This window comes from Colletes latitarsis, chromosome 6 (genome assembly GCF_051014445.1).
Source record: "Colletes latitarsis isolate SP2378_abdomen chromosome 6, iyColLati1, whole genome shotgun sequence".
Classification (NCBI taxonomy): domain Eukaryota; kingdom Metazoa; phylum Arthropoda; class Insecta; order Hymenoptera; family Colletidae; genus Colletes; species Colletes latitarsis.
Window position 1 is genome coordinate 22,443,337 of NC_135139.1, and position 26,626 is coordinate 22,469,962.

The window sequence follows — 26,626 nt, forward strand, 5'->3', positions numbered from 1 at the left end:
ATATGGCCATGTGTTAAGGCTGAATATAAACTTAGAGCACAGTAAGTAGCATTCCTATCAAAGCCAATGTATCTAAATATAAATTCCATAATCTTCACTGTAGAAAATTAATGGATACTTTGTAATAGTTTAAATTTTAAATTATTAGTATCATAAATTTACAATTTTTTAAATAAATTATATAGATACATTAGAATATTAAAATAATGATCAAGAACATACGTTAATCATCACTGAGAAATAATATTTTTACAATCATTCAGGAATGGCTAGTAAATGTATGGTAACTTTTTACTCAGTATTCATTATTAGTATTTATACTGACTTTATAACAATATATAATACCTAAGCGATTCGTTGCTTCACCAGCCTTTCCTATAACTGTATTGCTTTATAATATATACACTGATTGTTCAAACGAAATGATTACTCTAAATTAGTTATGGTCGTTTTATAATGCTATTAGATACTACAATATTTATGAGAAACATTTATCTTTAACACATAATTATTTGTATTATATGTATAATTATTTAATTATAAGTATAAAAAGTTTTTAGTTACCCTTTTATTGGACGTTTTATGTTTGAACAATCACAGGAAACAGACAAAATAAAAAAAATAATTTAAACCATGATAATATTAGAACTTACCTTAATTTGTAAAATAGTAGTAAACTGTTTTAAAACAGTCAATACGGCATGTAGTAACCTCGCCTGTAACTCCTACATAACAAAAAGAGTATATATTCTAAATTGTACTAATTGAAAAAGTACTCATAACCTTGAAACTTACCTAGGTCGCCTTATGGGTCTATACCCGTAATATGCACTGCCACGTATGATTCCTCTGGCCATACCTCGGTAGCCTCGTGCTCCCCGTGGTCCCCTGAAAATGTATTACAATATTATTCGTATTACAGTAGTGGATGCTTTAATTTAAAGGAGAAAACCACTAAACCAATGATCATTTTAAATATAATATTACTAAGGTTTAAGCACCTATTCGTCACTGAGAGTCCTGGTCTGTTTGTTCTTTTAGGCATGACTTTAATTTGACGTCCTCTGAACATAGATTCATCCATTGCCATAGCAGTTTGTACAGAATCGCGTTCTGCAAATTCTATGTAAGCAAAACCTTTGGGATGCCCATCGAATTTATTGCACAATATAGTTACTCTGTTGATACTGCCACAACCATGAAAATGTTGTTCCAATTCTTCTGCTGTAGCACCATAATCAACCTTTATGATTATGTAAAGATCAAATAAATTAATATTAAATTAAAACAAAACGCAAACACCAAGATTATTTATATACAATATTCACTTACATTGCCAACATAAATGGATCTATTATCAACTTCCATCTTGTCTTCAAGTGACATATTTAATGGACTTGCTGAAAATTGAAGATTACTATGCAATTACTATTCGTGTTAATTTGTTGTACACGCAAATTTATAAAATGTACAACTTACTTATACCAGGTGGACTACCCATGTTCATCTGTTTGTCCACTTCAGACTGTAATTGTTTTAATTTTTCTGCTTCTTCTTCCATTTCTCTAACACGTGCTTTAATAGCCTCCAATTCCTAAAGTGGAAAAGTTAAATGAATTTTTTTTCATAATAATACAATTATATATTTACAGTAATTCAATAATATAATTTTGTTAATAAAGTAAAATTTCATGCAATTTTATTGATTTTTAAACGTTTACAACAGAAAAAATAAAATACCGGATCATCAATATTTGCTTCATTCAATTCACGCTTTACACCATCACACTGCATAATAGCATCTCCATCTTGACCATTTTCAAGTCCATCTAGACCATCGATGTGATCTGTTGCTAAAAGATCTGATTCAGACATTTCTGTAATAAAGTCAAAAATAAATGTTTACATAGACAATTGTAAATGTAATATAAAAACAATCATATATTATTGTTGTATATATACTTTAATTATTATTATAATCATATATACAGACAATTTAAAATGTAGCTATTTTAACAAATTGAATGCTATGGCAAACATAGGTATCCACTACAATTGTATCTATTCTAATAGCATTGATCATTATTAACCAATGCTTTAAGATATAATGCTTACCTTAAATGAACCTTATTATACTTGTAAACTTCAAAATAACATTAACATCATTGAAAGTATTGTAAAATCATTACTACAACATTAAAATATTGAATGTTTCCAATTTTCACATAATAATTTAAATAAATACTTAAGATAGCTCAGAATGTCACAGGGGCATTCAGGAAGAATGGAAAGATATGCAAAATTTGCTCAGCATTCAATTTGTTAATTAACAAATATGTAAACTATAAATTAACTAAAAATTTTGTAAAATTTAAGTAATATTTTCAAAAGCAATTTTAATATTGCTTTCATCAAACATAAATTATTCTATGTGCAAACTTTACTACTTATATTTGCTCTTTATATGAAAAATAATTCAATTTTATAAGTGAAAATGAAAATTAGTATTGATATATAAAAATGTGTAAAATATTTAAACATAACATATACAAAATTATTAACTGTTTGAAGTAAATTTCATAACAAAGAAACAATGATTGTATATGAGAAAATCTTAATAATATTCATAAATGCAATTAAAAATTATTTAAATAACAATAAAATTTAGTAAATATAATAGTAATAACGTGCAATGCAAGAGTTTTGTACGTTTACAACCACTACGATCTATTTAGAGTATTAATATTTATTATTATTAATTACACAAAAATTGTAACGTACGAGTATACCTTCAGACGTTTCTATTAACTAAAATAACAATTTTATAACAAATTTAATAACTATTTCCGATCGGCAGACCACGATGTTCCACAAATTCGATAAACGAGATTGACGCTACCATGGAACAAGATGAACACAATTCAAGGATTATAGAGATTAGAAAATGGCCTTAATGTATATCTCCTTTGTGATTGGTCGTAACAAGATTCAGGAATGCTTTGTTATTCGCATACATAGAAACCCAACTTAACGTTTCACCAAAAATGCAAAATAAATTTTAGAATATATTAGAATGATTTTCCTTTCAGATAAGGCACTTTTTAAAAATTTATTTATATTACAAATAAGTTATTTATATTACTGTCGGTTTGATTACAATGTCACATGCGTATTGTGTTGATATAATGAAAATAATGCCATTATCAATTTCAAATATTAAAAATTGTACTTTGGATACGTATGCTGCATAAAATACTACAGTAGCTTTTTAAATTATTGATAGTCCAATGTCGTCGATAGTTTTGGAATACTTTCGATAGTAATATCACAGACGAAATATACGATAGACTATGCACTTTATAGAAATTAGTGTCACACAAACTGAAATATCAACCTGGTAAAAAGCCAATGGTTTTTGAGCGACCTCTTCGTTCAATGTGGTCATATTTATAACCTATCATCGAAAAGTATAGAAATGGCGGCCCACGAATTGGCGGGGAAGTGGTGCCACAGACGAGGTATACGAGTAGACCTTTCACCCAATGTATTTTTTCGGCCCATTTTTCTGGGGCTCTAGAGCCCCATTACCATTTTCGTGTCACTCGTAACATTACCAACAGATTTAGAAATGAATTTCAATCCCTGCATAGTCAACTCACATGTACTAACGCACACGTTACAACTGTCTGCTCATCAACACTAATTCAGTGATTAGTTTCTCAACTGACGAGGACGCTAAAATCACCTCCGAATTTTTCGCTCGGTATGGCAATTGTTTGAACTGATGTACAAAAAGACATGTATTAACAAAAATTAACGAATAGAGAATGGGTAATACTACAGATACGGAGGTTATACATATGTGTCTTGATAAATCTAAAAATTGATTCATAACAGTGTTATCAGACGGCAGGCCGGTGCCCAGAGTAAGCTTACCCCTCCATTTACACACACCAATTCACAGCCATGTGTACGTGAGCTTAGGTGCTTTGGACAGCTTCGGGAATTCAAGAAAGAAGGCGAATGTGAGTCTTTCTTTCTTGCTTTCGAAACAGCTAAAATCCGATTTGTGTCAACCTGCATACGATTTTCAGTCTCAACTGCCCAGGCATTTTTATTTTCCGACCCATGTATACCTATTACACATAGACGAGGTAAAAAATAGACCTATCGTTAGTGGGATGAATGCTGTTGCTGTACCATGTGTGTCTTTATAACATGAGATACACTCTTCCAAAGTGGAACGAAATGTTAAAAAGATCATGCATCAAATTGTAAGAGGATCCTCGTAAGAAGGCTTTAGGTCTGGGTTAATCTTCGTAATAGTTTTAATGGATCGATGATCAACAATGACTAGCTTATGGTCACTGATGGTCAACAGTGAGGTTGACATCAAGGTCAGCGGTCCAGTGAAGATCCAGAAATGGTCAAGAGATGGGACCAATCGAAATAGTATTGTTCTCTAGACCAAGCGGTTCTTAACTCTTCACGTTGACATTGTCTCCCCACTCTTCGACTTCCCCACTCGAAGACTACCGCTGGACAAATTCTTCAGTACCCCTGGAGCATCCAGGGGAATCGGGTCTCGCGGGCCAAAGTCAGGCCATTCGTGGAGCGCTGACCACTGGGGGGACCAGGAGTGACCAGGACTGACCAGGACTGACCAGGACTGACCAGGACTGACCAGAACTGACCACTACTGACCAGTGCTGACCAGTGCAGATCCGACTACTGACCACTACTGACCACTACTGACCAGTGCCGGACCGTGATGACCACTGGTAAGAACTATTTAAAATTGCTCTCCCCACTTCTATTCTGTCATTTGATACCCATTGAACGTTATGGAACTGTTCATCGCTTTTACTAAATTACGAATCGTTTCTTATGTTACAGCTGGACCTTTGGTGCTTCCTTGGTAATGGTAACTAATGCTCAACAAGTAGTAAGCCCACTTTACTTATTTATATTATTATCCCAAAATTGACCGGTTTATTTTATTTGTTTGGTCATAATTCGGTGTTGTTTTACTGTCCGGTTTTATCTGGTTATTATGTTTTCCTTCTCTATTTCTACTTCTGACTTATTTTTTGAATTGCCATAATTGTGTTGGATCATGTACCATTTTTGTTTCCATATTATTTGATGTATTTTGTTTGTATATTATTTCATGAATTTCGATGTCACTAATTAGAATAAGATTTTTATTCTTATTCTATTTTGCTAAGATATTTTGTTTGATTCTTGGGTATTTTCATTCTTTGATTTCATCGTTGGATTTTTAATCTTTGTTTCTGTTCGTCTTTGAAGTTTGTATGGTTCTTCGGACAATTTTTGTAATCATTCGCTATTTTACTTCGACTTTATACTCTCGTTACGCAAGTATAGGTAGAATACTTTGTTCGTAACATGTGTAAATTTTGTACATTTCCTTAGATAGGTCTAGCATCGAGAATCTTACAGATTCTCACTTTTAGGTACATCAGCACGACAAATTATTCCATCGCTTCGTCTAGTTTGCATGGTGGTTATTAAATTTCCTTTCGTATGACACTAATACGTGTATCAATTTTAGTTTCAGATTATTCGCAGGGACATCGAGGGAGTACGCCACATCCGCCGAGGGACATTTAATTCTATGTCGATTAGATTTAAGCTTCGTCGCGAATCTTAAAATTAACGTCGAAGATTTCTTTATTATATGTATCTCCGCGTTCTACCAAGCAATTATTCAATAAGTAGCTTCTCGTTTACTCGTTCCCTCGTTCCTAGCTTCGGTCACCGCTGTTTCATCGATTGAAACATGTGATCGGCCGTGTATCTGGTCCGAAAGATCTAATCGCCTTCCCTTGGTAAGCTTGATTGAGGGAAAACGGCACTTCGCTGGAAGGTGTGGAGTTTCCGTATTCTGCGGAAACGCATACCTTCCAGCGGAAGTCGACTCTGTCTCAGGTACTCTCTCTTTGTCAGACAGCCTAAGTCGGGTCCTTCGGGCTCCCGGCGGGTTGCGTTGGAGAAATGGAGACCTCGATTCGGAGTTGCAGTTCTCTGTTTTCTTGTTGAGATCGAGTTAGCAAGGGCAGTAGGTTCGATCCTCGGATCCGCTGCACGGTACAGCATCGCGTCGCGTCGCGTCGCGTATCCCACGATTTAGCTTCATCCCTCTTTTTAACCACATAATTGCTTGGTACAACTAAATCAAGGAACTTTGTTTCCTTCTATCGTCCGAATTTTAGCTTCAACTTGACTAGACTTGAGTTTCGACGTTAATTTTAAGTCACTATTGTATGCGTCTCCCAATGTTGCCAAGTAATTATTTAACAAGTAGCTTCTCTCGACTCGTTCTCTCGTTTCTTGCTTCGGTCACCGATGTTTCGTCGAACGAAACATGTGATCGGCCGTCCAGTTTGTCCGAAAGATCTAGTCGCCTGCCAATGATAGATCGATTTCTAGAAATAGAAATCAATCTACCAAGGGTAGTGTTGATTCGATCCGAAGATCTGCTGCACGGTTCAGCATCGCGTCGCGTCGTGTCTCCAACAATTTAGCTTCATCCCTTTTTAAACAAAATAATTACTTGGTATTTAGTCTTAAGTCCCTAGTATAGCCGCGTGTCCTGCCAAGTAATTATGTAATAAGTAGCTTCTCTTTCACTCGTCCCTCGTCCTCTCCGATCACCACTGCTTCCATGTAGAAAGCAAGTGATCGGCCGATTAGCTGGCCCGAAGGGTCAGTTGCCGTCCTCTAGCGAGACGATCCAAGGGAAAGGGTATTTCGGCCGCAGAGGGGATCAGGGACTGTTCCTGTCTACGGTAGCCCCGACTCAGGATCCCTCTCTCTGTCAGACATCCCGAGTTGGGTCCATTTGGCTCCCAACAGGCTGCTTGGGGGAAATGGGGAACCTGTGTCGGGTGCATCGATTCCCTTCCCCTTCGATCGGACTTGCCAAGAGGCAACGAGCTGACCCTTTTGACCTCGCTATTCGGTTCGCGTCTCTCGTTCCTTGCACTATTGCATGGTGCATCGCGTCGTATCGCGTCGCGTCGCCCACGATTTAGCTTCGTCCCTCTTTTAAACAAAATAATTACTTGGCATGATTAATCTAGTTTCTAAGGATGTGAAAGGGAGATCAATGGAACTTGGATTCCATCTATCTCCCTTCGGGTCTCCACTCGCAGCAACCTCCTCGTGGTGAGACCTGGGTAATATTATTTAACGTTTAATTAATAATCGTATCACTCTTAGCTGGGTAATGCAATTATTAATTAAAAACTAAATAATATTAGCAAATTGGCTGCGATCCGCTTTGCATAGGTCATCGTAAATATAGAGCTTCTTCGCTAGATTATTTTTGATTCTCATTGATTCATCAAAGATTCTAGAGTATTGTCAAAGACTAGGTATACGAGTAGATCTTTCAACTAATGTATTTTTTCGGCTCATTTTTATGGGGTCTCGAAACCCCATTACTATTTTCGTGTCATTCGCAACGTTACCAACAGATTCATCCCTTCCATAGTCAACTCACATGTATTTACGCAAACACTACAGCTGTTTGCCTATCAATACTAATTCAGTGAATAGTTTCTCAACTGACCGCCATCCATGAGAAGAGGACGCTAAAATCACCTCCGAATTTTCAGGTCGGTATGGCAGTCAGATTGGGCCACAAAAGTCCATAAGGTGCAAGGTCTACTCGTATACCTCGTCTGTGGTGAAAGGTCTACCTCGTCTGTGATTTTAGCGTCCTCTTCTCATGGATGGCGGTTATTTGAGAAACTATTCACTGAATTAGGTTATGGGCAGCAGCTGTACTATGTACGTAAATACATGTGAGTTGACTATGAAACGGATTAAAAAATGCAATTTTCAAACGACCATAACACCTACAATAGTGAATATATTTCAATAAAACTTTTTTCTGAAGTATAGCTCATGGGTACCTACAAAAAAGTATTAGACAACTTTTCTGTAGGGCGTCAAACAAAATGACTAAAAATCAAAAACGAATTTTTAAGGAAAATCGACAGGGGTAAGTGCCTAAATTGAAAAAGTGAAATTGAAAAGTTTCAAATCACTCTGGAAACATTATTTTCGATTGCACGGGTCAATTGCAATCATTTTTGGTGAATACACATACCTCCGAAATCCTACGCACTTTCGAGAAAGAAATTCTTGACCGAAAATATGATGTGTGGTCAGGAATGTTTGTGTAATTTCACTTTCTGTCTCACTTCTTTTTGTGTTCATTTGTGTAACCTGTTGGTAATGTTGCGGGTAACACGAAAATGGTAATGAGGCTCTAGAGCCCCAGAAAAATGGGCCGAAAAAATACATTGGGTGAAAGATCTACTCGTATACCTCGTCTATGGTGTAAGGTCTACTCGTATACTTCATCTGTGGTAAAGTGTTCTATATATAAGTGCTTCAAACAGTTGCTAGATAGCGCTCTGTTGCTCTTTTGGAGTTCAGAATGCATTCACAAAACATAAACTCGACTATTTATTCCACGGCAAGTGCACTTTACTTGCGTACTTTCTAAGGTTCGATGAGAAGAAGACAGAGTACCATGAAGTAAGTGTCTATTGCTCTTGTTCATCATGTTCTGCCGTTTAAATCTCGACACACAATCCGCGAAATAATGCAAACAATATTTCATTTCAAAATGATTTCATTCTTCTAAATCTGATTTTTGTGTCGCATTGTTACCATGGATACCATAATAAACGATAAGTAATAAAATTTCTAAACATGTTTAACGTAAATGTATTTTCAAATGATTATTACTCAATAGGAAAATCAAAATCCAAGTTCTTCAAGAAATCAGCTGTTAGTTGATAGAGAACAGTTTCTGGTATAACGCCGGAACGAACATTTCGAACAAAGTCAACGTGCATGAGCTTTCACCAGAAAAGGCCGGTTGCTTCGGGCTACGGTCCTCGTTTTCTCTTCTTTTAGTTACAATTCGCTTTTGCTCTTTTTTTTCCATCAAGTTCTCTCAGTCGCTGTCGTTTCTTCTCTTCTTTGGTACTTTTCACCCGACGTTAATTTTGTACGTTTCCGCCATTGAAAACTCTCGTAACGTAATCGTAGAAAACTTCCGTCGTAATTGATACTTTAACATTCCATTGTTTTCTGAATCACATTTCAATCGTTATTTATTCTATTCGGTCGTTTCAACGTGATAACTCGAAACTTGATTTCAGATATGCTAATATTTTAAAGATGGCGAATCTTGCGAGAAAAGAAAAGAAGTTTAAACCTTCGAGACTTAACGTTTTCAAGATAAAGGTAGATGAAATTTTACATTAGAAAATATAAATTCATAATATAATTCATAAGCGTTCTATATGTTTACAGAAAATGAAAACATTTTTGTTAAGTTTCCATAACTCTTGTGGGGTAGGTGATTACCCCCATTATTCTACGTACCCTGGATCTACCCCTGACGTAGAGAACACGTTTCATTTTTTTCTTCAAAATGAAGGTGAGTCGTATCACTTGACATGTATTTTTATAAAAAACATTTATGTTAACAAAAATGGCTCCATTACGATTTCCGTGGTCTCTTCTTTCAAGGTTAAATTTGTGTTCTTGGGGTCATTTTCAGAAAAAAATTGTATATGTTATAGGTATCAAATCGGCCTAGTTTAACCGGGAACTATGCGAGATATGCAAATTTATAAAAAACGGGAAATCTACTTTACGGGCTAAACCAGGCCCATTCGATATCAGTGACATACACATTTTTTTCTTAAAATGACCCCAAGAACACAAATTTGACCGCTAAACAAGGGGCCACGGAAATCGTAATCTCCCCAAAAAAATGTATCGTCCCGTTATTCTGTTACAAACGTTTGAGAACTGTAATAGAAATCAGGTGCAGCGTGCTTGGTTTAATTCCCTAATCGATCAAACTGAACCGTAGAGACAAAGCAAGAGTAGGGTTTTCGAAACTTCGTAAACAAAGTTCGGCTGCTGGGAGTACAAAGCGTCGTGCAGCGCAGAATGGGGGGAGGTGGAGGGGGGCAGGAAAAGAGAGAGGACGAACGTCAGTAACTCGGCGACCAGAGAAAGAGAAGGAAGGCCAGCCAGGATGGTGGTGATCGGGTCCGGATCTGCGACTGGCAGTTCACGGCTGGTAGTCAGCGCATAGTCAGTCAGTCATTCAGTCGGTCGGTCGTAGTCGGTTGGTGGTTGAAGTTGCTTTGCGTATATGCGATGCCACAACATGTTATCGTACGTTACGGTTCGCACGAGTTTTATCCGTGCCATTTGACTTCGCGTTAACGCATATTTTCCGCGATTTTTCATGCGCTCGTTCGTTGGTTCTGCGCAGTGGGGTCGATCGACGAAAGTGCAAGTGCCTGTAAGGTCAGTGTGTGCACAAGGACCGATCCTTTCTTCCGACAGGAACCGGTGATAAAGTGAGAGGCCCGCGCGACCTTGAGGAGGATCTCGAAGAGGACCTCCGCGAAGAGGTTTCTCCGCCTGGAATAGAACCGAAACGCAACCACGGATGGTTAACGTGAGTACCACACGATATGGCGTGTATATAGGAGCAACGCGTGCATTTGCACGGTTAATCTACAATTTCTAGAGCGTCGATATCAGATTGGAAATAACCAGTTCGAAAGCACTGTTTATCTTAGATAGTTATATTTACGTTTATTTGGATAGGCGTCCCCGGCGTTGCACCGCATCCGATTTCGATACAATGTAACAAAGATTGTTAGGAGAACGTGGAGAAAGTGGTTGGCGATACTTATGAAACCGTTCACGCCATTTCCTACTCGTGAAAGAAACGAATAGACGAGAAACAAGATACTCGAGAGTTGTATTACAATCGGGGGACTGGAGTAGTTGTCTGAAACGTTGACAATTAGAAGCAACTGATATCAATGTTAACCGTGACCATTTCCTGGTCTACAAACTCCCTCGCGCGATGCGTGAAGAAGGCGATCGATCCTTCCGAAACGAATACGTTTTCTGGTGTTCCGTCTAGTAATAAATACTCGCGTTGCGCGGACCGAATAGAAATTCTTTGTTTTTTCTCTCCACACTCCGTTAAGTGCGCAGACAAAAGATTTGCGCGCGCTCGCTCGCCAAGATTTCCCTCCGCGGTGGTAGTGGGTCATTATGGAATTTCTAGCGAGGTGCGCCACGCTATGTGACCAGAATGATTTCTTTGCGTGAAAGTCACTCCGGAATGGTATACCGAATCTAGCTAGTGAAATGGAAACTATTTGCTCCGCGCGGAATTCGAACGCGCGGGACAAACGCGTAAACTTATGGCAGCGCGAGCGGAGATGCACCGAACTGTCGTTCGATGGTCACCTGTTGCCTTGAATAAACGTCGTTCGAGACTTGACCCTAGAATGGCACACTGGGTCTTTTCGAAACATCGGTTTGACTTTTGTGATTTTTGTTCACTTATCTTGATGCGTTCAAAATTAGTATTCTATAGAAATTCTAACGCAAGCACGTCGCGTCGTGTCGAAATTGTCATTCTTGCTCTCCGTTTCCGTTTTTTTTTTTTGATTCCACCGCGAAGGATTCTGATAATCGTTGCACGATCTACGGAGTTTCCGCGCGCGTAGAACTATAATAACTTAGACGCGATGAAAATTTTCATGCGGCGTAAAGATCGCAAAATGTTATTTTATGAAAATAATTCTTAGGTAGTTACGTTTAAACGAGCCGCCTTTATAATTAACAAGTTACCGCGTACGTGATTCTGTCGAGAATAAATTTAAAATTAATTTTACACCCTTCGCGTTTCATTCACTATTCTCGGCAATGTATTCTCGATTTTACGCATTTTTTTGCACTTCGATCGGACAAAAGGACAGGATATTCGTTCCGAGCTGTTTCAGAAATTAACAAGTTTCTTTATTCGTGCAACTAGCCACGGTCAAGTTGAAATACGCATTACACGGTGCTCGTTAGGGACGGGAAAAATTTTATTCGTATAATGAATAATGAATAAAACCAGCGTATCCGCTGAAAGCGATCTTCGCATTCTTCAAAATCCTCTACGATCATTGATTTCATAAGGAACATGGCGCCTGCATAATATTACGATAACATTTGACTGTGGGCGGCGTGGTACCGCGTTGAAAAGACAATATACGTGCCCCTCGAGTATTTTTTACTTTCTCGCGTGTCGCCCACATACGACGCATCGATCCTTTTATTATACATCCGCCTAAACCGTGTAACAGTACACACAACTTCGAGGGCTCATCCCGCGTACGATTATGTCAGGTCAGTCTTTGCTCAGTGTACACATATTGTATACAAAAGAATGGAGATCGTTGATCCCTCGAAACACCAGCCTTCGTTGATTTTAAATTGTATCTTCCTTTTTTCTAAACATGATTTGCAGCTAAATATGAATCCCGTGTACTTGTTTCAAAATATCGACCAAGACACACAATCCCGGATGTTCGACAAATATACATATAATTCTCTCGAATTGTCTAGAAAAACGTTTTCAATGTTACGGCTGGAAACGAAATGAATCACCTAAATTATAATCTGGATAATACGCTCGCGAGTTATGTTTAGTAAAAGTTTATTTAATTACGAAGAAATTTATCTTTTCTCCTTCGAATAATTTATACGCATTATATGCTCGCTGCTCGCGAATAAAAAGAGAAAAAAAAGAAGTAAGCTATGGAACTAAATCGCTTTTTTGATTCGATAAGATCGGAAATTAATATAATGAAGAAACCTGTTTAACGAATTAAAAATTATCTCGTTACGTTCGTAGAAAGTTTATTGACCCGCTGCTAAACTTAACGTAAAAATAGTACAATACGCTCGATCGAAATTTTTATATTACGCGCGTCTGTACGCGTATTTAAAAGAAATCGAACGATTCGACGCTAAGCAACGTAATATTGATACGCGGTCGAATAAAGATCCGAATTGACGTAAAAGCCGTAGCAAAAGGCGATACGAGGTTCGATTATATCGCAATGAAATGCCGGACATTAAAAAATGTAGGTCGCTGCGTGCACGTTTTACGGTCGTGTGGTATCTCCCGCGTTGCAATCGGCACTTCTACTGTAATTAAACAAACAATTGGATCTTAACGAGCTCGTTTGCTCGCACTTTCGCACGTCGGAATCCGTTTCGAATGAGAACCGAACCGTCAAGTCGAACAGGCAAGAAAAGAAATTGGTGGTACGCGTCTCAAGTGCCAGGCATGGTCAAAGAATAACAAATAGACAAAAAAGCATTAGTAGCGATGTCAGTTCGAATCACTTTGAACACGAGTCGAAGTCTATTTTTATTCATATTTTAACGTTATTTCAGATTTTTTTGTATAGATTATTGCTATATATAAAAATATGAAAATAACGAAGAAAGATTGGAAAATGACGCGGCTATACCAATAAGCGTGAACCCTCTTACTCGTTGCACGTGTTCGCCACGGCCATGATTACTCCTCCACGATTTAATTAAAATTAATGAACCGTAAAAATGGTTTACGTATATTAGTGTACGTAGGCAGGCTTCGAGCAAATCGATTTGGACTTAACGGACCCCAAGTGTCTCGTTTGTTCCGAATAATAGCAAAATACAAGTAATATTGGTGTTGGAACAATTTTCTTTTTCGTAGTTAGGCAATGTTTGAGACCGGTAGAAATGTTACACAGAGGTCTAGAGGATCCTCTTGTGTATTTGATATAAAAGACCGGTAGAAAGACTTAAAAAATTCTGATTATACCACAAAGTCGTCGAATAAAAATGGATGAAAATAATTTTTGCCCGTTTCTAACGCGTGTCCGTCAGTTCGTGGCGTTGGTGCCTCTTGGTTGTCGATATGGTTGAGGTATCTCGAGCTCGACCGACACGTTTTTACCTCTGCGAAGTTCTTCTACCTCGAAACCGGGTCTTCTTCTCTCCACGACCTCGAAACACACAAATTACGGAGGCACGAAGCGACGCATGTATAAGGGAACCGATAGGAGAGGACTGGTCGTACGATGTACGTGTCCGTCGTGTACGGTTGATCTTCCTCGTTGTTATCGAGGCAAAGAATTCCTGGGGACGATGAGATCGTAGAAAGTTCGAGACGTTCGAGCGCTTCCGATAGTCCCGGACGCCTCTACGTTGGTTCTCAGGATTTACGGACCCTGCGTTCGTGGATTCGTTTCCTCTCGCTGGGAGAAACGGGATTATAAATCGAAGGGAATCGCTTGGTTCTTGAGAGATTTATTAACTCGTGATTGCGTCTTTTCGCCGCGACGCCGCGGTACACGGGTTTCCTGAGAGAAGGGCTGCGAACGAGACGAGGGAAGAATATTAATTCCTCTTCGGAGGCACAGGAAGAATCTGACGCGAATCCATCTTAACGCTCGTCGCGTCGATCGCGTAAAAATACAGGTTTTGCAAATTGCCCGGCCGCTACCGCTTTGTAATAAAAATTATTGCCCCCTTCCTTAAACCTTTCTTCACGGAACGTGTATCGCTCACAGTGAAAATCAGTGAAACGATGTAACTTCGAATGAATATCAACAGGTGGCAAACAATAGAGAAAAGAGCGACTTCAAGAAATTTAACTTCGAAATTAACTCCAAACTACGACGCATTTTTTTAATGGATACGCGACACGACTTATAACCGCCGATGAAATGGAAAGTGCTGGTTCAAAAATCTTGTCGCTCTGTGTTTGGCATTGCAGAATTTACGCCGAAACAATGATGCAAGAACGGAAGCGAGGAGAAAGCGAAGGTTCAAAAGTCAAACTCAATCGGGTACAACCGTGAATTGAGATTTATATTTGAGAGATGTTTTTTCTACCGAGCACGGTTCAAGAGTTGTACCGCGTCGCAAGAAGCATACAAAATATGCAACACGCCGTCTGAAACCTGAATAGGCAACGACAGTGTTTCCTTCAACGTTCCGACATTTACAATGCCTGGAAATATCGACTTCGTCCGGTGACCAAATATCTTCTCGTTTTCTCGAACCCCCGCGGTAAAATTCTAACGTTAATCTAAGAATTATTTTAGTTGGTGAAGAGGGAATCGCAAGATCGGGCGCAGTCGAGTGGATGCGCAGTCGGGATGATCTCTGGACCACTCAAGGACATCGTTAGATCCCACTATCGATCGTTAAACCGCAAAGAAACCGACCGAAAGTCTCGGCGAACCGCTAAATTACCATGAGTCACCGTTAAGTCGCTACCGCGGATAATCGGTTCGCGGTGTTATGAAAAGTGGAATTGAGGTTTTTTTGCGAAAGAAGAAAAACGTTCGAGCGCAGTGCGTTTTCAACTCCTGAAATATTCCTCGTGAAGAAAACAATGGGATCCGTAGGAAACGTTATTATCGCGGTGAACGGAGAAGGTTGGACGTTTTACGGAGCTACAGTTCGGGAGCAAAGAAAAGGATCCTTCGATCCGGCGATCCTTCCGATCGACTATCCCCGAGATGGAGTTCGAGCGAAAGAGCAACAACCTCGAGAAGCGGCATCGGAGAAACGTCTTAGAGCCGATCGACGAAGAGAAGAAACTCGACTCGTTGGACGAGTCCTCGTAAATCAGAATCTCTTCAGAATGAAATTAGTGTCAGTTAAAGGATACCGTGGCGCCGGGACCATTCTGTGTCGCCCACAGGCTCCTCGGTGAATTAACGACCGTTCTTCAGGGAACACGATCGCGAGTTTCGTTACCGAGCTATCGTAGGATATCCTTCGTTAGAATATCCGGGAATGGATCGAGCAGTTTCATTCTATCCTTCCGTCTTATCCGCGTGCATTATCGTTCCGTAATTTGAATTCCAAACTACTATCGGGGAACGGTGAAATTGATTTGTCAGTATCCGATGTTACGACGAATGTCTAGCGCGGTGGACGAACGGATTCGCAAACGAGGATCTCTTCATGGTCGAGAAACATTCATCCAGAGGCCGTTTCCGAAGGTCTCGTCGCGCTTATATCGCTGACACATCTTACTACGATGAATCACATCGATGTCTCTCGCGTGCGTGTGTGCTTTTAACTCAGTTAACAATCTCTGAAAGATTTTCCCATAGTGATTTTTCGATGAAGGCAGCAGGAATGTCGCGATCGCAATTGCTGAATCACCCGAGAGGCGATTCGACCGATTTACAACGAACGGTACAAGCTTGACGGGGATATTTATTAACCCGTTTTTAATTATCAAAGGGATGGCAAATAAAACTGGTCCAACGTGATAAAATAAAACAGAAGTTTGTATCTTCTGTAGTCTTTCGTTCTGTACATTGAATATTTTAAACCGTTTTTAGAACTTGGCTATTAATCACGTAAGTGTAAGCGATGACTTCTTTTTTACGACTGAAATTTATTACCTAAGTACTACATTGCATAATAGTCCATAATGAGCACGTTAGAGAGGAATGTAAAATGCATTAGGAAACGCCTACTTCCATGCAGTAATATATAGCACTGTATTTCACGTAGAATGTTTTAACATTGTGGAAAGAGATTCGAGAACTTCATATTTGATACCGTTGTAAGCGAGAGAAGCGATCGTGACACTTTTCCAATCAAGAATAAAGCCAGCAAAGATCGTAAATCGACTCGATTCTTTGAGAATGACGGTCTACTATGTCATCAAACGGTTCCAGAAGGCTACCAGCAATAAGGACTGGTCATTCTCGGACAGTCCAGTCGATTTGCGATTTTAGCCGGCTTCGTTTCAGATTTGAAAAGTGTCACGCTTCTTGCTTGCCGGTCATCCTAACGACAAACACTAAATATCATTTTTGAAACTCTCCACAATGTATTGTTAATTTTATACCTTTCAAGAACATGGTCCAAGGCCAGTAAACCTATAATTCATCTATTTGTCCCGCGGCGATATTTGGTCTCACCAAATATGGTGTCTGGAAATCCTTCGTAGTACGAATGCCCATTAAATAATCGCGGAAGCCTCTTAGAGTTATGGGTATAATTATTAATATCTCGTTAGAAGTTGATCGTTTCTAATGCTCCGTATAATTTGTAACTTTCAATCAGTCTCACGATCTGTAGAATTCTTTCAACTTTTTTCCTCGCTCGGACCGAACTAAAAACAGTGATCAAACGATCTACAACCGGTCTTGCGCTCGCCATGAAACGCCCGACGATGTAGGTGTATCGAAACTCTCGACTTGTAGCGTATTTCAGAGGTTCGCAGACCGAGTAACTTTCTCGTACGATTTTCGACCAAACTAGGGTGTCCTAGAAAATACCGCGCAGTTTTAGTCGCTTTGCTTCCTATTATTTCTATGCTGTCCGTCCAAATAAAGTTCGATAGCTCTTTTTAAACGTGCAATGTATTTTCAGGCACTCTTCCGATTAATCGTGAAAGACGTAGGCGTTTCGCTCCGTCGTAAGACGTTTTGTTCGCGTTGCGATGTTACTGATCTTGCGATCCGTTTATTGCCACCCGGAATCAGGAAGATCCTCGAGTCTAACGAAGGATGCGGTAATGTCTCGTGCACAGCAGAGAGATAAATGATCAGATAGCCCTTAGCCAGCGCAACGTCTATTCTGGCAAACTTTGCATGCACGGGTACGATGATGCATAGGAAGAAACGACCACGAGTCGAAAGAGGGACTGAAAACGTGCGTGGAAGATCGAGACTCGTGCTCCGAGATCGTTCACGACGATAGAGTTAAGACGCTTGCACAAATTTCCGGTATTTGCCAAGGTAGTGGGAGCACGAGCGACTGCTTACGGGTTAGTTTATTATCGTGCGAAGAGATCTTCAGCAAAACGGCCCGCTGAGAATAAAGATCGCACCCCCCCGGAAAATTTGTGATGTTACGCCGCGAGACTAGAACCAGAATCGCCAGACTTTAATTAACGCGTCGTATCCCAGATCAAATTTGTGAAATTTACTACGAGACATCGACGCTTTGCTTTTAAAAAACTGGATATTTTATTTACGAGTCAGATACAATTTCTTCAACCTCTCGAGCGAAAACTCCTGTGATTATATTCAGTCTTAGTTGAAATAGTTTTGTCATTATCGTATTAAGTTTTATTCCCTGGAGCAGAGCTACGTTTATCGCGTGACATAATATTTACTGCAACAGGAAATGTCAGTAAAAGGCATTAAACAAACTTCTACTTCCGCCCGGGGTTTCGATCTTTGCCGACTTTACCACTTTCACTGACCGAATTGATAACAAACTAGTAAACTGCGAGACGTATGACTGGGTACACGACCAACGCGCGGAAAACTAAGACGAATCGTGCACATCTGTCTTTTCGTAAAATTAATGAACCCAATTTTACAGGTAGCGCTTATAGGAGACAGATCTCTATTTCCAGTTCCGCTCGAGCGTGTCGGTAGCACGTTTGCTCTCTCGATCTCCTTCGATCGAGCGTATAAATTGAAACGCGTTCCATGGCGATCGATAGGTTCCTGATTTCGAAATCAGTGAAAATTGAACGCCGACACCGCGGAAATCCTGGAACCGGCTTCTCGTTGCTCAGGGATATCGGACACGATATTGTCGGTTATGCAACGCCGTCGGGCGGAATTTGTCCGTTAGGAAGTCGTTCGAAAGCCAGAATCGCCGTCTAATGAGACGTTTGCTGCCCCTCGAAAGTCTGGCTGTCGCTATATTTCACGCGATCCAGCAGAAAATTATGCAAATTATTAATCAATTTTAAGAATTATCGTCTGACTATATTTAGAAATCTATGATCTAGGTCTAAACAGTCGGGAGTTTCGATGGCTTAAAAAGAATTATTTAATTGCTTATGGTAAAAGCAGTTACAAATGCATAATCTACGTCGAATACTAGTTTTACCGAGATACCAGGTGTTCGAAGACTTTCGAGCAGCAGAGTACGGACGATGAATGATTACGCGATACATCCAAAGACGTCACAATGATAAAAAACGCGTCCATATAAGAGCGTCTGGCTTTCGATAGAGTAACGGTGGCCAGAGATTTGTGTTAATCAGAAGCACCGGTGTGCATGCGTACCAGCTGGCCAGAGAAAGTGCGCTCAACGATTGAAACGAGCACAATTCGGCGATTTATTAGTAATTGAAGCGAATAGTCGTTTCCTAGATGCGTTCGAAGTCGTATACGAGTTACGGGAAATTAATGAAGGCATACATTATATGCGATTACCTAAGTCCCGACGTTTTTCTAGCTGCGACGCTGCTCTCGGTAGAAAATGAATCTACGATAGATAATTTTGTATTATCTGCTTGGATTTAAAAATTATTAAGAATGAAGATACAACGAGTGATTTGCAAAATTCGATGCAGTTATGAGAACTTCTCAGTTACGAAACGCGGAGAACGTCGGTAAATTTGTTGACTCAGTTTTTTAATTGCCTTTATATTACCGCAGTATTTCACGAACGAAGTGACAGGTCCATAGAAACATTTGTCTCCCCTTTGAGCGTTCAAAGAACAACTTGGTCACCGTTGTGAGCGACAGGTGCGTATATGTACGCTATTGTTCGTTCCTCGTTCATTACGCGGTGACACGTGTCGCGTTGGCGAACACGCTTCTCTGAGAATTGGAACGAACGAAACCTACGAAAGCGAACGTTCTCGCTTTTTATTGACTTGCCGCACAGTGGTCGGAAATCCCAAAGTGCCGACGACAAGAATCTTTTTTTCAGACCTCAAAATCCGATTAAAATGAAAATTTTTAGTAGTAAATTCAAGTATCAAACAATACGATTCTTCCTGTTTTGTTTATCAAATTAAATAATCCATCAAACGATTACTTCTCTACAAAGTAAGTAGAACAAAACGTGATTGCCGGTCAGCAACTACCGTGATCTTAAGACACGAGAACGGTGTCGTATGTGGACACAATGCGTCGGTAAGAAATTTCTAAACACTGAAAAATAGCGCGAAAAAATCGCAAAGTTTCGTTCGAAAAAAGATGCCCATAAAATTATACATTTTATTAAATTTATGTTTCCTGTACCGATTAAACAATATATCGTCGTAAATAAGCAAAGAATAATCTCAACTATTTTTTCGATTAGGTTCTGCTTCTGAAGATCTGCCCCAAATAAACGGTCGTCCCGTTTAATCGATGACCCAAATAACCGGAATCCGTTTGTACGTCGGTGCAATTGACTCGAACGAAATATACGCAATCAACGACTATTTACCCTCACGCAGCAACATAATTTCAGGAAACGTCGAACGAAAGATGCAAATAACTGACAGTATGAAAGCGCTGGTCGTTTGGACGCAGCGAACCGACGGCCATTGTATTTTGTACGTTCGCTGGATTTCTTGTCGGATTCGCGATAATAGTTGCGTGTTCCTTCTTCGCGGAGGTACGATCCTCCTGTTGGTAAGCGAGGAGGTCAGATAAAAGGGTAAACAGTAGATAAGAATCCAAGTGCGCTCGCGTTAATCATTTCCGACACGCACCAGGCATCTTTGAGGAAAACGGTTGTGAACCGAACCTTAAGGTCGCTCGATGCCACTTGTTCATGGCCAGCCTTATAGGGTATCGTCGGTAAAATGCCGGAGGATTCGTGTGCGGGATGTGTCAACGAACGTGGCAATGACTTCCAAGAGAAATTACTGCCACGGTATCTCGCGTTGAATCAACAAACTCTTATAAGCAATTTTTCCAGGGTTACTGGAATTCCTTTGCTCATTACGTTAGAATAATGCGACAAGTACATACGTTTCTACTATTCCCTACTAATATTGTGGTTCGCGTAAAATGATTTCATCGTTTTGAAAATTACAGACGAAAGATGCTACGAGAACGATGAAAATTTAGAGCAATGTACAATAAAAAGGAGGAAGCTAAGGCCGTAGTGCACGAGGTTATAGAGAATGCTCGTTCATGGTATCCCGTTACACGAGTATCTTGGTACGTCCGCTTCGACAGAGAACCTTCTCTTCTAATATGCGTTTCCCTTATTAATGACAAAGTCGTAATCGGCTTACCTACTACTTACAGTAATCGTAAAATGATTATTAGTTACGTATACCTTCATCGAGAGACAAATTTGCTGCCACTTCGCTAGGTATTGCGAAGATGGGCAAAATTCTTAATAAGAAATACTTATCTCTTACTCATTAAATGAAAATACAAATTTTAGAAATGTAACTGTTCGATCTGATAAATTACTATACGGTTGATTTTATTATTTATCTATTGTTCGGATAAAATTTTGCACAACTCCAACGGTTAAAACTATCTCAAATGCAAGCAAAGAACTGTAAAAAAAGAACGTTCGACGGAATAGAAAGTGTAGGATTAGTCATCGAGGACATAAATACTGAATCACGTGTACGCTACTAAAGTACTTTCCGTGGCTTTAAACCGGCTCGAAGTAAACGTATTCTGGACAACGTTCTGACTTAATTACTTCAACTTCGTTAACATTACGTATTTCACATTACAGGTGGTCGCTTATCGAAATTATCGAAAAAGAATCGCAATTATCGCGAAATTTTTAGGACCCTAAGCCATCGTTCAACGATATACGGGCATCGCAGGACATCGCCTGCACGATTTTCTATCGTCCGTTCGGTCAGATATTGCTAGATCATAACCGTATGCACTTTGGCGACCCCAAAACGCTCGAGGTTCGTTTTATTGGCTCCATTCCAAGCCGGAGGATCGTCGAAACGGTTCGTAATTTGCTTTCGGATTCCGGTTCGTTCCTATCATGGGTATAATATCTTGCACACGATGCTGCTAAAATTCCGGAAGGCGGAGTGCCGGAATCCGCAGATAGTCTGCACGGTCCGCGTCGAGAGAGGCCAGAACCATAAAGGTTTTCTCGGCAGCTTTGCAGCGGCTGTTCGTGCGCTTCAAGGCCGCTGGAGAACCAAGCGTGAAACTAGTCCGACCGGTACGAGAGTATGGTAGCTATTATACAGCTAATGTATATAGTGGATCGCAGAAGCGTTCGGTTTAGCGGAAGGCGAAGTCGAATAACCTGGCACGTACAACGTAAAATCTCCAGCGGGTACGTGCCACGGGCGTCCAGCAAGATGAGAAAGTATTTCATGGGTTTCTTCGACGGATGATTGCACCCGGGAACTCCGGCGCAGAAAAAGTCGCGAGCGGCAACCGGTAATTTTCTAAAAGTAAATAAAACGTCGATACGATTTCCTGCGAAACGAAATCCGGCGTCCGGCTTTTTGCGCGATCCCGTCGACGTCAAATTGGGCAATTTTCGCGGAAAGGAACGCCCGTAGCGTCGACAGGACGAACAAGAACCAGGGTGGATCGAACGGTGCACGTTTCGTAGGATTCGCGCGAAAACGCGACCGGTTTCGAGGCACGGGACAGGACTCCTCCGTCGCTTTTTGCCGAGAAACTATAGAAACGATCAGGATCGTCTGGAAAATTTATTCCAAGAAGAATTACAACAATTTTTAAATTTGCTCGTTTCGATTACAACTATTTAAAAATTAACTTGCCCCTCCGTAACGAAGAGTACGCTTTTTACTGAATCGTTTTGGAACAAGATCCAGGATAGCGGGAAAAATGGAAATTCACGGGAGAAAAAGCACGTTATGAATAAAAACCGAGCGTCGGTTTAGTGACCGTTGGCCTAGATCCGCGCGAGGAAACAGCGCGCGAATTTGCGAGCGTTTAACCGAGTCCCGGCTCCTCTTCGTTACCGGTCTAGCGAAACAACTGCCTTCAAACCGGTCGACGGAATTAAAATTTATCAACGACAGTCTGAATCATTCGCCTCGGCACGAACGAACGCGTTACCTACGACAAGGTTCGACAGAGAATTCTTCCAGATATTAGATACACGTTCAATAAAGAAACGTTTGAGACATACCAGCATACGCTCCGTTGCCCCGTACCGTCGAGACTTCCACGAGAAGGCCATTGAATAAGCTACGTGAATGTCGATTCGTAGGCAGTAGACGTGTCGTGCATGGTTCTGTGTGCATAATCTACCGTTTCCATCGGTCGTTTTAGAATCGTTCGAAAAGTGTATAAATTTTAGAAATTCTTGGTGCACGTTTCACGAGAAAATCTCTTACATCCACTTCAGAAACTAGCCATTGTATAGGAAATTTGTTAGATTATTAACAGGAAAGTTACAAACGTATAATTAAAATTTGGCTGTAGCTTAAACGTGAAATTCAACGGTTTCGATTTGATTTCAGAATTGATCTCTCGATTGTAAATTCTATATAGAGTCTGAGGAGTGTCACAGAAAAGATTCTGGGAAGTACTCTCGCCCTATTGCGAAAGGGATAAATCGAATAAGGAGACAACGGCCGACATACCACCCTTTGTCGAGCGACAACAATAGAAAAAGGCACACCTTAGCCTGGTATGCCAAGGTAACGCCATGCTACGAAATAGAGAACCGTTGAGACGGTCAAAGGTGGACGAAGTACGCGTTCAGGCGTGCTAATTAACCGCTAGATTGGGTGGCGACTTGTTGCGATCTTAATTGGTGCACAGGATCGGTATACGGACGCGTTGGGTACCTACTCGGAACAATGCCCAGTACGCGGCGGTCCAACGAACGCAATTACGTATTTCGCAATCGTGACGCTTTCACGAGTTCGCGCACCTTCTCGCGCGTTATCGTCTGTGCGGCGAAAATGTGTTATCTAGCGACGTTACAAAATGTAATTGGCTTGTTACAGAGCCATTCATCCATGGCGAACGTTAAAATCCCTCCTTTTCCTCTGGAGAACTATCCAATATCGATCTTGGCGAGCCTCTCTTCCGTGACGATGATTTTGTGCAATAACAGCTTCAGAGTTTACCGACACGTTTGCAAAATAATTGTATCGAAAAGTGTTACAAGCACCCATATTTTAGCCATTGAAATTTTGTTGTATGTAGCAAGACCAAACCCTAAATAAGAACTCTGCTTCTATCTATTTACTATGTAATGTTGACAAGTAGATGCAATAATTGGGAATTAATGAGTACGTAATTGGATTGATCTCGTTGCTAATCGTAGCCAACGATGACTTGTCCGTGAATATAGTAGTTTCGTAGAATTCGAAAGCGTTGACGTTTATACGAACGTTTCGAGAGATCGTTCTTGTTTCCGTTCGGACGTGGCCGCGATATGGACGAAAGAAACTGCGTGAACCATTAGAAAGGATGAAAAGTAACATTTACTGTTATTTTTCTAGTTTAACGTAGCTGCAACCTGTTACGTTGTTAGATAGGATTGATACCATGTTGATTGCTGGCGTTTAATTGCCGGTAGATTAGTTTCTCGTTTGTTCATGGCAACAAAGAACGTCGTGTCAAAGGAGTCCACGCGAGAAGATAAGTCTTAATTTCAGTAACGATCTGCCAGCGTTGTGTCATTAAAGAGAAACGATAACACTAGTTCGCGTCTATTAGGATCACCGATGTGAATCACGATTTACGACATGAAAGCCCCGTGTAACATTACGCGTAAGAAGCGGTTGCTATGAACCTAATTACTAACCGATGTCTTTCGGATATTTTGCTCGTAAAGCAAACGACTTACAAATTTATACGCGAAAAGTAATTGTTTTGCATTGGATGTCTTGTTTGATGGTCGATAGTCGCATTAAATGTTGTCAGTTGGAATAAGTATCTTCGCGGATATAAAGGAACGCGTTACCTGTACAACAAAGACTTTAGCAGAAGAGAAAGTGTTGACCTCGATACAATGGGTCCTCGATGAGGTCTTGAAACGCGTTATCACACCAATCGAGGTTGAACCGGGCGTTTTTAATGCGGCGCAATGTTCGCGATGCTATGTTGCGTACTCGAGCTACGATTACGCGTACGATGAGATATTAATATTTAAAAGCATTGTGTCTAATGGTGTAATTAAAAGCTCGCGAAGATATCCTTTCGTAGCGACCGTGCGATAACTGTAGTGCGACTGGGGGGCGATAAAAAATATGTAACGACTAGGCGAAGCACGCAGAAGTACTGTTAATTTCTCACCCTCCATCTGTGGCTTGTCATAAATATTAATTAGATTGTATAATACGTTGATCTAGTTGCATCTGCTAGTACCTACGTTAGTGAAACATTGAACGCAATTCAATGAAGCAAACAGTTATTTAATCGTTACGTACGCATCTCTTCGCAAGAGACTTTCTCGTAGAAGCCATTCATAAGATTAATTGAAATTTTATTGTTTCAGGACGTAATGAGCGAGTACGAACGAATCAAGCGTTCGTGCTTGAAACGAGGTGAACTTTGGGAGGATCCCGAATTTCCAGCCACGCAAACGTCGGTCTTCTATCACCAGACTCCCCCGTTTCAATTCCAATGGAAAAGACCAAAGGTAATACTTGCGATGTTAATTATTATATTGGATTGCGAATCTCGAGAGAAACGATTTCCGGGGCGTGACATTTGGTATTCACCCGCCTATGCTTAAGAGAAGTTCGATACCAGTGTCCCCAGAGTATCGTGGGATCGGATTCGAACGAACCCTGTACTCGGGCGACACGATATCGATGACTTTTAGACCCACAGGATCTGATACCGAAGATTCCAGTGGGTAAGATGCTATCCGATGACCCGGATCCTTGGAACACGATAGTGACAAACTTGGGCTTGTGGAACTCGATGCTGATGACTTGAAACCTGTAGAACTCGGAACAGACGGCATTAAACCCATAGAACTCAATACGAATGTTGTCGAACACGAATAGCTGTGATTTAGGAATTTTAGAGGATGTAGTCCCGAGACGTTTCGACGTCTAAAGTATATTATTGAGAAAATTTCATTTCTGATACTTAAAGTCCTCTCGTTAATACCGCTTAAGTGGTTTAGTCGCATCGGTTTGCTCTAGTTACTACGGAACGGAAGGGCGAGGAATCTGAAACCTAGGAACCGTAACGGAAACAGTATGCAACCTTGACACGTAGACTATGCCTTTGTCATCTTCGTGCGCATAATCGCGTAACAGCACCTTTGCTGAACGCCAGCGCAACTAACGGGTCCCTTTTCCGAAGAAGTCTCGTCGTGTAACAATTAACGAAGAGTCGCCAATTACGAGAGCTTTGCACATCATGAATTCCTTTCCAATATTTCGTTCGCATACTCTCGTTAATTTCTATCGAACGAAGACTGGATTTATCATCGAAGAAATTTCTGTAATTTACGCGCGAATTAATCGCGGGATCAATGATCGTGTGGATCGGTTACGTAATGTGCACCACGGTTCGCGATACGAGGAAAGAACACGGGGGTAAAGTTGCCGACGCGTAACTGGAGCCTACTCTGTCTCGTGGACGAGACATTATGGTTCTCTGCATTGCGTATAATGATCGTAATAAAAGCCACTGACGACGGTGCGTTTCTACGACAAGGTCGACGATTGCGTTAATCCATTACGTATTACGCGATAGGCGCGTTCGCGTGTCACGCTTTTAGCGCGACCGGAAAGGATCGAAGGAGAGCGTGACACGAGTGGCGAACAGGAACGATGAACCGAGTATCCTGTGCTGTTAACGAAGATCGTCCATGACTAAATCATGAGCGAGCAGGATATTGTTTCAGCACTATTTAGTGACGTAACGTTGCAAACCATATGCGGTTCTAGTCGATTATACAAGATGCATTAATGGTATAGTCGAGAACGGAAATGATTCTACGTAGAAAAAACCAATCGGAAATAAGAAATAAAATTTGT

General features: G+C 40.4%; 2 protein-coding genes and 1 long non-coding RNA gene across 4 annotated transcripts in view; 2 read left to right on the plus strand and 1 right to left on the minus strand.

The window, feature by feature from the left end:
* Positions 1-653: 653 nt before the first annotated feature.
* Pabp2 (poly(A) binding protein nuclear 1) lies at positions 654-2,916 on the minus strand. Of its 2 annotated transcripts, none has more exons than XM_076766793.1 (7): positions 2,790-2,916; positions 1,741-1,877; positions 1,480-1,594; positions 1,333-1,400; positions 1,002-1,243; positions 796-888; positions 654-725 (listed from the first exon to the last, which is right to left on the minus strand). In XM_076766793.1, the coding sequence occupies exons 2-7, from the start codon at positions 1,873-1,875 to the stop codon at positions 692-694; spliced, it is 687 nt and encodes a 228-aa protein (XP_076622908.1). In that variant the 5' UTR covers positions 1,876-1,877; positions 2,790-2,916; the 3' UTR covers positions 654-691. The 2 variants fall into 2 exon arrangements, with proteins under 2 accessions (XP_076622908.1, XP_076622907.1); XM_076766792.1 differs by having other exon boundaries at positions 2,782-2,910.
* A 5,572-nt stretch (positions 2,917-8,488) lies between these two features.
* LOC143342852 (uncharacterized) lies at positions 8,489-9,649 on the plus strand. Its single transcript, XR_013079866.1, has 4 exons — positions 8,489-8,574; positions 9,207-9,291; positions 9,361-9,487; positions 9,633-9,649. It is a non-coding gene; the product is annotated as an uncharacterized LOC143342852 (long non-coding RNA).
* A 418-nt stretch (positions 9,650-10,067) lies between these two features.
* The window catches only part of Calpc (calpain C), a 35,249-nt gene continuing 18,690 nt past the window's right edge, over positions 10,068-26,626 (plus strand). The window contains exons 1-3 of the mRNA XM_076766974.1: positions 10,068-10,239; positions 10,340-10,528; positions 25,126-25,269. Coding sequence (XP_076623089.1) covers positions 10,520-10,528; positions 25,126-25,269 — 153 coding nt within the window. The 5' untranslated portion in view covers positions 10,068-10,239; positions 10,340-10,519. The remainder of the gene's footprint in view (positions 10,240-10,339; positions 10,529-25,125; positions 25,270-26,626) is intronic.